This window comes from Danio rerio, chromosome 24 (genome assembly GCF_049306965.1).
Source record: "Danio rerio strain Tuebingen ecotype United States chromosome 24, GRCz12tu, whole genome shotgun sequence".
NCBI lineage: Eukaryota > Metazoa > Chordata > Actinopteri > Cypriniformes > Danionidae > Danio > Danio rerio.
In genome coordinates this window covers 40549441-40561885 of record NC_133199.1, presented here as the reverse complement: position 1 = coordinate 40561885, position 12445 = coordinate 40549441, and the positions used below count along the sequence as shown (strand labels likewise).

The following is a 12445-nucleotide window of genomic DNA, read 5'->3' as shown; positions in this document are numbered from 1 at the left end:
GTTGACTTTTGATGTTGAAATTTCGACTCTACATTTTAACAAAGTGACTTTAATTGACATTTTAATAGTTTGAAATAATATAATGTATGATAATTTATAGACAAATATGTGTAAAATAACAGAAAATGTACTGCAGTTTATTACAAGGTTTTTGTAGCATAATATACAACACCAACACAGACAATATATCACTTTAAACTATTAAAAATGTTTATAAAAGTCACTTTTTAAAAACTTTTTAAGGTTAAAAGTTGTTGGAAGAAAGATCAAGGTCCCATAATGCAAATCATAAGCACAAATAAACAGGGAAAAGTAAATACATGAATCCCAAAATAAAGAAAACTGCTCATTTTTACTTCAAAATATCACTTCAAACTATTAGAAATGTCAACAAAAGTCACTTTTTCAAACTTTTCAACATCAAAAGTTGCTGGAGGACAGCTCAAGATCCCATAATGCAATACAAAAGCTTAAAAATCAACCTATTTTACAGATATTATTTTTTACAGTGCACAAGATTATCCACTCACAGTTGGCCATTACGAAAGAGGCTTAAAACCTAGAGCAAGCTGAATGTTACAGAGGATTTTAGTATGTTTTGTATTATATACAAGGTGCTTAAACCCCTAAACCTTACATACATTATGATTATCAAAAAACTGACCCACGATTTCACCGTTTTTTTAAATGCACACTCTTTTCAGCATGAGTTTCACTCGAACCTGTAAAAAGTGAAATCAAAGCCATTCTCCTCCTCTGTGTGTTCATATTTAATTCATCACCTGTACGCAGGAAATCTCGATATGCCTTTGTCTATTTATCACGTGATGTGGTGCTCTAAAAGACATTTCCCTCTGTACCTTGTAAATATTTCTCTGTTTGACCGATTATGATGATGTTGTTTCCATTGTGCACAACGGCTTGGCTTAACTGTTCTAAAATCATGTCAGATTGAACTTTTTGCAATTTTATAATTTGTTCATGATATCTTCACATGTGAAATGGACTGTTTCACTTCTGACGTGTCCAAAAGTCATGTGCTGCGAAATAAAGAAATGCCACTTCTTCTTGGGTTTTTCCTTCATTTCTTGTTTGTTGTTATAAATAAAACTGAAACTATAAGAATCATGCTCTTTTTTACACATGTGACATCCTCCTGTTAACTTGGTAACACTTTACAATAAGGTTCATTAGTTAATGCATATACTAACGTGAACTAATCATGAACAACACATGTACAGCATTTATTAATCATAACTGAACATTTACTAATGCATTATTAACATCCAAGCCCGTGCTTGTTAACATTAGTTAATGCACCGTTAGTTAACATGAACTAATAGTAAATGTATTGTTCATTGTTTGTTCATGTTAATAAATGCATTAATTAACAATAACTAATGAAACTTATTGTAAAGTGTGACCCCCAACAATACAAGTTTAGTATTTGTGAGGAGTTTGTGTGTGTTTGACTACAAAACCAGCCATAAGGGATTTGTCTGAAAGGTTATGCAAAAACCTCTAAGTGGCATCTGAAATTTTCTATTAAAACTTTCATTTTTCTCAGGCTTCAATGTCTTGATTCAGTAATTTAACTTTTATGGCAAAGAATAAGTAATTTCCATCTATTTTAACATGAAATAACTGAACATAAACATAAGAGGCAAATAAAAATGCTCATTGTTGCAGAAAATTCTAGATGGCACTTAGAGGTTTTTGCATCTGAACTCATCATATATGCATTATATATACATTAGGATGAAACAATATCTGGCTGAGATACAACAATTTGGACATCTGAAATCTGACTAGTCAAACAAAAAATGTAATATCGAGAAATACAAAGTGTTTAGCAATGCATATTACAAATAAATATTGAGTTTTGATACGCTTACAGTAGTAAATGTACAAAATATATTCATTGAACATGATCTTTACTTGTATTCTAATGATTTTTAGCATTAAGCAAAAATCAAATATCTACTATTTTGACCCTTATGTACAGTGTTTGTAGGCTATTGTGAAAATATTAATACATTAAATAGTAATAATCAGTCAATTACTCATTCATTCATTTTCTTTTCAGCTATATTTATCTGGGGACACCACAGCGGAATGAATCGCCAACTTATCCAGCACATGTTTTACGCAGCGGATACCCTTCCAGCTGCAACCCATCTTTGGAAAACATCCATACACACTCATTCACACTCAAACACTACGGACAATTTAGCCTAACCAATTCACCTGTACTGCATGTCTTTGGACTGTGGGGGAAACCGGAGCACCCAAAGGAAACCCATGCAAACTCCACACAGAAACACCAACTGACCCAGCTGAGGCTTGAACCAGCAACCTTCTTGCTGTGAGGCAACAGCACTACCCACTGCACCACCACCAGTAAATTAACATTATTAAAATATACACATGAAACATCAGGCTGTTTTGTGGTCCAGGGTCAAAAATGATAATAATAATAAAAGCCACGGACTACTATAAACCATATACTAGAGTGATTTAATCGATATGACATTTGAGATTAGTACATTACTAGAAAAAGATTAGCCTTTCACCTGCCCAATTATAATAATCATTTTATTCATCCCTCTATTTTTAATAAAGTCCTTTTATTCATCAGAAGTCGCCACCCCTTATCATTATCTAGCATGTTTTACACAACAGATGCCCTTCCAGCTACAAACCAGTCCTGGGAAACATCCACACACACTTGTTCACACTCATACACTAAGGTCAATTTAGTTTATTTAATTCACCTGTACCGTATGTCTTTGGACTTGTGGAGGAAACTGGAGCACCCAGAGGAAACCCACACCAACACGGGGAGAACATGCAAACTCCACACAGAAATGCCAGCTGGGAATCGAACTAGCAACCTTCTTGCTTTGAGGCAACAGCGCTAAATATTGAGTTGACACGATGGCCCTAAGCAATAACATTTGATATTAGTACATCATTATTGTAGAAGACATGAAATGGTTAACCTGTGTCATGTGATTGTGGTGGAGGGTCACCGGGGTCACGGCACCTGTTCATTCACAACTTGAATTGACCAAAAAAAACAAGCTTAAGCACAAACTTAAGCACAAACTTAAGCTCAAACTTAAGCTCAAACTTAAGCCCAAGTCAAATTCTACACTGTCTAAATATCAAGGTATGTTTTATATTGGAAAATAAACGAGTGAAGACATTGGAACGACTTCTTGCCTTGTTTACATTTGATGTTTGCGTCACAAAACATGCCTCTGTTTTAGCCTCTCAGCTGTTACTCCACGTAGCCGCTACAATTATAAATATATTAGCCTTCCACATGCTTATAATAGTAATCATATTTTAGATAGATTGTTCATAAATTATTATATAAGGATTAGTTAACATTTAAGTCTGTAATCAACTTTGGTGGTGTTTGATTTCTAAACTGTCATGAGGAAAAACAAAACAAAACTAGATAAAGATATCCAGATAAGGTTTGTCGTGACGAACTTTGAACTTCTGACCTGACCAGCAGGTTTGAAAAAGCTTCACAAGTTTCACATTTTAAGTAGATTTAAAGCTTTGAACTCTTAAGGTTTTAAAGGTCATTTACTGTACATTCCTAGCACGTACAAGCCTGTTTCTTGAGCTTTGTAGCAAACTGCTAGTGCAAATAAGTTGTGATATGTTGCTAGTGTGCTTAACATCCCGCATGAAATGATGGTACCTGACAAAAGTCTTGTCGTCTATCCAAATTTTAGCAACAACAACTTGACTTCTAGTTTGGTATCAGAAGTGGCTTATATAAAAGGCAAACACCTCTAGATTACTCTAATTTGCAAAATAAAATATGATCATGAGCAATTAAGAGCATCCTTGATTTTAATGATTTATTTAGGACAGTAAGGTCTGACTTTGCTTAGACAAAAGTCTCGTCACTTAACAGAAATAATGTTCAGTATAGGTCATGCTGCAGAGGAAAAATAATGAATAATGTGTATGACACCCATGAGCTTGGAGGACTGCATCCATACATCTCTGCAATGACTCAAATCAATTCAATTCAATTCAATTCAGCTTTATTTGTATAGCGCTTTTACAATGTAGATTGTGTCAAAGCAGCTTCACATAAATGGTCATAGTAACTGGAACAGTGTGGTAATCACTTATTAAAGCCATCTGGAATGGCAAAGAAAGCAGATTTATCTTCAATGCCTTCTCCTTCATCTGCCCCAGGCATGCTCAATAATGTTTATTTATTTATTAATGAAGGCTGTATTTTAGTTTAACTGTGGTGTAATGTATAATGTATAGCCTAGTTTGTGGTATAATACGTTAGTTGTATAATAGCAAATAGTTATAACTACAGTAGACTGGCTAATTGTTTGTTAATATAGTTATTTTGTTACATAGCAAAATCACCACAACCGTTTAATTGAAGTACTTTACTATGGTTCAAATACACTGCTGGGTTTACAATTATCTTCATCTAGCTTTATAAAGTAGCTACAAAATCCCCATAATCTTGTTAAAAGGCCTTCACCACACTTTATACACATATTAATGAAAATGTTAATACTGGTAGAGATGTAACTATATATATATATATATATATATATATATATATATATATATATATATATATATATATATATATATATATATATATATATATAGTTACACATATAGCCTATATGTGTGTGTGTGTGTGTGTGTGTGTATGTGTGTGTGTGTGTGTGTGTGTGTGTGTGTGTGTGTGTGTGTGTGTGTGTGTATATATATATATATATATATATATATATATATATATATATATATATATATATATATATATATATATATATATATATATATATATATATATATATATATTAAAAAGGTAGGACACTATTCCTGAGTGATCGATACTAGAAACAAATAAAACAAAATGGTTTTATCCGTCATCTATTGACTAAAGAGCTCTGAAATCGATCGTTTTTTTGCTAACACACAGTCATAAATACTAAAGACAAGTTTGTTGTTTCAGGCAGAAAATTAAAATGTTGACGTTTAACTCGTAATTTTAGCATTACTGTGTAATAATCAGTTTCATGAGCTTTACTGAAATATTAGCCAGATAGGCTAGCTACTTTGTTATTATATATAATAAAATTAACTATGCTTGAAAGAGCATTGGAAATATAATGTAAAAATATATCAAAACATATTGATACAACTCTAACAAACATCCAAACAGCGACAAGAAGATAAATAAATAAAATTACCTTATCGCTCCAGTCCGGTTGGAGGCGCTGCATTCATTCATCAGGAGGAGGAAGAGAAACATTACAGTCAGCGCACTGATCAATGTTATGTACACATATAATACTATTACATTTATCTAGCATTCTTCAAGAGCTGTCAAACCCTGTACATAACTTCCATTAACAGACAAATTTGTGGAAGTAAAGGAGTTTGTCTTTATTTCCGTGTATATCTATGCAGAAACGCCTTTATAATCTCTGTTTACATCACATGAAGTAGATCATTGCTGTTGGGTAAGTTTACTTTCTCTGTAGTTTTGATCAGTTAAAATGTCAGAGGTGATTATTAACACGGTTAACACGTTGTTACTGTGGTATTATTGATTCTGACGCAAGTAAAATTTAATAGATGATTTAGCTTAAGTTTCACTACTCAATAGCCAAACTATAAACAAGATAACTATTATAATATTAGTTATTATTATCGTTATTATCATATTTATGTCAGAATTTAAGTTGTTACCTTATACGTTTGTATATATTTTTATATTAATGAAGACAAATGTACTTGAAATTGCTGTGATGGCCGCTAGAAGGCGCCATTGACCAATATTTATCAGCCATACTGAATTATGAATAGCATGCTGAAGTGTGATTGTTTCAGGATGTTTCTGGTGGGACTGACCGGAGGAATTGCCTCAGGGAAGAGCACAGTGTCTTCTCAACTCAAAGAGCTGGGCTGTCCTGTCATCGATGCAGATGTGGTTGCCCGAAAAGGTGTTTATTTCTTTAAAGATTATGAGATATCATTATCAGGAATATAATGAATTTAAACACAAGGCTGAAATAAACACTGTTGATGCAGACAAAGTTTGAGATGGCAAGTTAAAGAAAACATGATTATATCAATTCATTTTACTAATAAGGTTCACAAACTCAAAACACAATCTATTGAAGCTAATTGATATGTGTTTATCACTAAATGTAAGTGCTTGGCAATTTAAAGGCAGTATTAATTGTTTAAAGATATTATATAATAGTAATAAATTTATATTAATATATAAATAACAATATATAAATATTAAATGAGTGCTGAATCACTTTACTACTTGAATTATTTTATGTGTAATTGTTTTATGTGTAATATTATTAGTTTTGGTTAATATTATTTTCATTACTTGATATATGACTTAATAGTATTAGTTACCACTGATTCTTTTAAGTGTAACATCTTATATAATAGTTTGTATACTTATGTATTATGGCTGTTTCCTTTTATAGATTGGTTGGATTTATGTGACTTATTTCACTTACTTAATTTATTATTTTGTCTTGTGGTTCTGTGTTTCTGTGTTTTGTGTGTCATTACATTAGCAATTTCCTGCGGGATCAATAAAGTTTTCTAAGTCTAAGTCTAATATATTATAAATAATATTCATTTAAAATTTGAAAGTTGGCAGTTCATTCTGCTGTGATGAAAACAGAATAATAAAGGGACTAAGCCGAAAAAAAAATGAATGAATTTTAAAGTATTTCAATGTATTATATAAACAATTCACATTTTATATAAATATTTATATAAATTAATTACATTTAACAAAATTTATCAAAAAACTATTTTCACTCAAAAATTCTTTCAATGTAAAAGTTTTTAATTTGTAGCAAAAAAAAGAAAGGATGCACTGGGGCTCAGAGTTGCTTTATAGCATCATATACACTCACAGGCCACTTTATTAGGTACACCTGTCCTACTGCTCGTTAGCGCAGATTTAATCAGTCAATCACATGGCAGCAACTCAATGCATTTAGGCATGTAGACATGGTCAAGTCGATCTGCTGTAGTTCCAACAGAGCATCAGAATGGGGAAGAAAGGGGATTTAAGTGACTTTGGACGTGACATGCTTGTTGGTGCCAGACGGGCTGGTCTGAGTATTTCAGAAACTGCTGATCTACTGGGATATTCACGCGCAACCATCACTAGGGTTTACAGATAATCCCTTAAATGCATGCTTGTTTCCATCAGTATATAATCTTTATGTAAATATGTGTGTGTTTCAGTGGTGGAGCCTCAAACCGCAGCGTACAGACTGATCGTGCGCCACTTTGGGCGGGAGGTTTTATCAGAAAATGGTGAGATTGACAGAAAGAAACTGGGCCAGATCATTTTCTCCAGCCCTGAGAAACGCAGGCTTCTCAACTCCATCACACACCCGGAAATACATAAAGAAATGTTGAAGCAAATCCTGCTGTACTTCATTAAAGGTACACATGCATTAAATAAAGTCCATTGGTGTTATGCAGGAATCTTATGAAGCTGTGTGTGTGTGTGTGTGTGTGTGTGTGTTTAGGCTACAGGTATGTGATTCTGGATGTTCCGCTGCTGTTTGAAACTCGACGGCTCACTCGATTCCTGACGCACACTGTGGTCGTGTACTGGTAATGGCACACATTTTATTTGTGTTATATTAACATTAATTATAGCAATATATTACCTACTAATAATTAGTATGAACTGTTTTTAGTTTGCCTGTAGTTTCAAAATTAATACAAAAACTAAGAATACTAAAAATAAAGGTACTAAAAATGTGAAAACTGAATTTTTTTTCTCTTGCAATTTTAGCACTTCTCTTTTTTTTATAAAACATTTTTCTCATTTGTAAAGGATTTTGTGTGTATTTCACCTGGACTTACCAAAACATTATTTAACTATTTTAATTTAATTGTAATTATTTGTTTCAGTTTAATTTTCATTTAATTCATGTAGGTTGTTTTTTCTGTTCTGCTATATTCCTGTGTTGAGTTTTATCAGGTTAAGTATTTTTAGTTAGTTACCAGGACAAAATTTCTCTGTTTCTGTTTTTAAAACGTAATTTTAATTTAGTTTTTCAATCTACTATTAAAATTTATTTGAAAGAAAAGTATTTTTAAAAAAGATTTTGTGTGTATTTCAACTAAACTCAGTTATACTGTTAGATTTTTAATGGATACTTTTAATTGACATGTACCCTTTTTTTTAATATATATATTTCTCTACAATTGTTTTAAATGTATAATTTATTTTATTTATTTTTTTTCTCAATCTAGAAATAGTTTAGTAATGTTTTTAAAAATGTTAGTTCAATTTAAGTCTTAATTTTAATTTTTTTTTTATTTAAATGTTAGTTATTAATAATGTTTCCATTTGACTTTAATTTATCTTCCGTTTCAGTCTTAGTTGTTTTAGTCTTTCAGATTGTTTTTAGTTTGTTACAAAGGTGATATTTTGAATTTACTTGTCTTTTATTTTGTCTTTCATCTATAATGCCATGTCATTGCATTTTGACTCAAATATTTAATTTATCAGTAACAAGCAGTAATACAGTAATGTTTTATTAAAGTTTTTATTAATTTAAAAAACATGAAATCTTCCTAATTATTAAAGAAAATTGTGTATATTTCAATTAAATTAAATTAGCAAAACAGTGTGGTGATTTTTAGTTGGTCATTTTAATTGTCATGTACCTTATTAATCTTTTTTAATGGATATATTTAGTTTTTCATCAATATTTTTTTATTTCTCAATTCAGAAAAAAATATGTTTATTAATTGTTTGCATTTTAATTATCTTTTTAAAACTGTTTAATTATAATTTTTTTATTTAAATGCAATTTATTTGGAAAGTTTCTGCTTTACTTTATTATTGCCTCAAATTAATCTTTAATCTTCTTTTTTACTTCGTTACCAAGACAATATTTCTAATTTACATCTGTATTTTTAATATTATAGTCTTCCATCTAATAAATATGTGTGTAATGTGTATATCACCCTATCAGTAACAATAAGCGTGTACTCCGTGTGTTCAGTGATCCAGCGACGCAGCTGTCCAGACTCATGCAGCGGGACGCTTTGAGTCAGACTGAGGCCGAGCAGAGGATCTCCGCTCAGATGCCGCTGAAGGAGAAGCGCGGTCTGGCCAATCACGTGATCGAGAATTCGGGCTCGCGCGAGGACACACACAGACAAGTGCTGCGGCTGCACTCCAAACTGGACGACTGCATGCAGTTCCTGATCATCAGAGCCGTCGCGGTGGCTGCGCTCACTGGGCTCGGCGGACTGTTCATCTATACAGTCAAAATAATCACTTCATAGCCCACAAACATTAACATTTAGTCATTTAGCAATAGAGGACGCATTTAGCGACTCAACAAGAAGAGACAATACACACAATAAGTGCTAATTATTAGCCCCCTGTATATTTTTCCCCAATTTCTGTTTATCAGAAAGATTTTCTCAACACATTTCTAAACATAATAGTTTTAATAACTCATTTCTAATAACTGATTTATTTAATTTTAAAGCTTAAAGTGATATTTAAAGACTTAATTAGGTTAATTAGGCAAGTCATTAGCCCCTTTCACACAGTGATACCGGTAAATATCCGGAAAATTTCCGGAACGACTTTACCGGTATATTCAAAAAAGCGCTGTTCACACAGGCGAGGACGTTACGGAAATTTTCCGGAAAAGAGCATTCACACATCCATTCCAAAATACCGGTAAATTCTGACATCATTCACCACAAATGAGCTTTAAACGGCTGCGCTTGTATTTGTAAACATTTGACTAAATTACAAACTCTTTTGATGATCAATATTGTAAACAACTTTCACTGGATCATATTCGCATGTCGAGATGTTCATAATATGTGCGTGTGCTGACGCTCACAGGCTGTTTCATGGGCACACGCAAAGCTTGAAGGTAAACAAACAACGGCTTATCATAAGCATCTTATCGATGATTATTTGCACAGTTGGCATTAAGAAGAACATATAAACGTTATCTGACTAACTTCTAGCAGCTAAATGTGTCTGGAAAAATATTCAAAGGCTTTTATTCTCACAAACCGCGCGGACGTAAATGCGTCTGACTGTTGTGATTGGCTAAAGCAGAAGTCTTACGTCAGCACGTTCTAGACGTGCACGAGCTTATTCCGGAAATCTTCCTTCTGCGTTCACACAGCGCAGCATTCCAGGAAATTGCCGGTAATGTTACAACTTCTCTTTCCGGAAAATAGCCAGAACGAATTTACCGGTATTTTCAAAAAGGACCTGTTCACACATACAACCTTTCCGGAAAATTGCCGGTAATTTTCCGGAAAGGTCTGTATGGGTGAAAGGGGCTATTGTCTAACGATGGTTTGTTCTGTAGACAATCTAAAAATATATATTGCTCAAGGGGGCTAATAATATTGACCTTTAAATGGTGTTTAAAAAATTTAAAACTGCTTTTATTCTTGCTGAAATAAAACAAATAAGACTTTCTCCAGAAGAAAAAATATTATCAGACATACTGTGAAAAATATCTTGCTCTGTTAAACCTCATTTGGAAAATAATTGAAAAATAAGATAAAATTCACGCTTAATTTTGACTTCAACGATAAAGGCACAAACTGTAAAGGCTCCTCCCTTTTCTGAAAGAGGGGGCGGGGACAGCAGCTCACTTGCGTTTAAAGACACACTAACAGCTTGTTTTTGTTTCTGCCAAAAAACAAAAGCATTTACAGAGCAGCTACCATTTATAATGTAATAAAACATGTGTTATTTTGAACATTCTGGGGACACCATCTTGAAAAAAGGGTATAATTATCCCTTTATAACTAATGCTAATATAATCTTATAGTAAATTAACAATATTTCTTCCACAGGACAGTAAATGATGACAGAATTATTGTTTTAACTATGAAGATTGTAATTTAAAATACAGTTTAATTTTTTTTTTTTTACTTTATTGTCAGAATCATCACCTCACATTATTCAATATTTAATTTAACACCTTGTTATGGATATTTTTACCTCACACCATCAGCCTGAATGACAGCTGTGAAAATGCACATTAAAACATATTATGGTAATTAATAGTAAATATTCTAGTGTTTTTGAACCATACTATAGTAAATTACTCAGTTAATCTGTTGTGGTAATACTGTACACATTACAACTACATAAAGGTAAACAAACCACCCTATACTCTACTATGTTAATATATACTTTATCTATCTGGGCTAGTTAGTTAGTTAGTTAGTTAGTTGGTATCTATCTATCTATGTATCTATCTATGTATCTATCTATGTATCTATCTATCTATCTATCTATCTATCTATCTATCTATCTATCTATCTATCTATCTATCTATCTATCTATCTATCTATCTATCTATCTATCTATCTATCTATCTATCTACCTATCTATCTATCTATCTATCTATCTTTTAAGGCTAGATAGATAGATAGATAGATAGATAGATAGATAGATAGATAGATAGATAGATAGACAGACAGACAGACAGACAGACGGACGGACGGACGGACGGATGGACGGATGGACACTATCTACAATACACCAGTTTACTGTAGTAAAACTATAGTGCACTACAGTTTTTATTAAAGTTGAACATTTCACTATAGTCAATACGACAATGAGCTTTAGCATTACTTTTAAATACTGTAACATATAACACTATTATAAAATGATTCAAAAACACTAGTATTTTTTCATGTGGGACTATTCTATTCTTCCCCTTTAATTACTGTGATATGAGCACTGTTGTGCATAATTAACACAGCCACTGTGATGTTCATCTGAAATGTATCACATTGTATAAAACAGAAGTAAATATGTAAGTAAAGACTAGAGTGCGATATTTTTTCAACTCAAATGTTTTATTGTTGATGTTGCATTAATACATTACACGGACCGAATGTATCAAACTCCTCTGCCGTTCTTTGATAAACTCAAATATTTTGATTTACAACGGAATTAAATGAACGATCACAGCACTTTGACACGTAAGTTTTGTGCCTTTTACTTTTGCAGTGTTTTTTATACACTCTCCGGCTACTTTATTACGTTCATAAGTTCAACTGCTCATTTACACAAATTTCTAATCAGCCAATCACATGGCAGCAACTCAATGCATTTAGGCATGTAGACATGGTCAAGACGATCTGCTGCAGTTCAAACCGAGCATCAGAATGGGGAAGAAAGGTGATTTAAGTGACTTTAAACGTGGCCAGTTTGTTTTTTCCAGACGGGCTGGACTGAGTATTTCAGAAACTGCTGATCTACTGGGATTTTCACATACAACCATCTCTAGGGTTTACAGAGAATGGTCTGAAAAAGAGAACATGTCCAGTGTGCGGCAGTTCTGTGGGCGCAAATGCCATGTTGATGCCA

General features: G+C 32.6%; 1 protein-coding gene across 3 annotated transcripts; it reads left to right on the top strand.

Annotated features, from left to right (window-relative positions):
* Positions 1 to 5284: 5284 nt before the first annotated feature.
* Positions 5285 to 12054, top strand: dcakd (dephospho-CoA kinase domain containing). 3 transcript variants are annotated; one of them, XR_012399206.1, is made up of 6 exons: positions 5285 to 5528; positions 5899 to 6011; positions 7294 to 7497; positions 7584 to 7671; positions 9078 to 9444; positions 10449 to 12054. XR_012399206.1 is itself a non-coding variant. In NM_001320180.1 (5 exons), exons 2-5 carry the CDS (start codon positions 5900 to 5902, stop codon positions 9361 to 9363), a joined length of 690 nt encoding a protein of 229 aa, NP_001307109.1. In that variant the 5' UTR covers positions 5287 to 5528; position 5899; the 3' UTR covers positions 9364 to 9518. The 3 variants fall into 3 exon arrangements, 1 of the variants encoding a protein (NP_001307109.1); XR_012399205.1 differs by having other exon boundaries at positions 9078 to 9614; positions 10390 to 12054; NM_001320180.1 differs by lacking the exon at positions 10449 to 12054 and having other exon boundaries at positions 5287 to 5528; positions 9078 to 9518.
* The last annotated feature ends 391 nt before the right edge of the window (positions 12055 to 12445 follow it).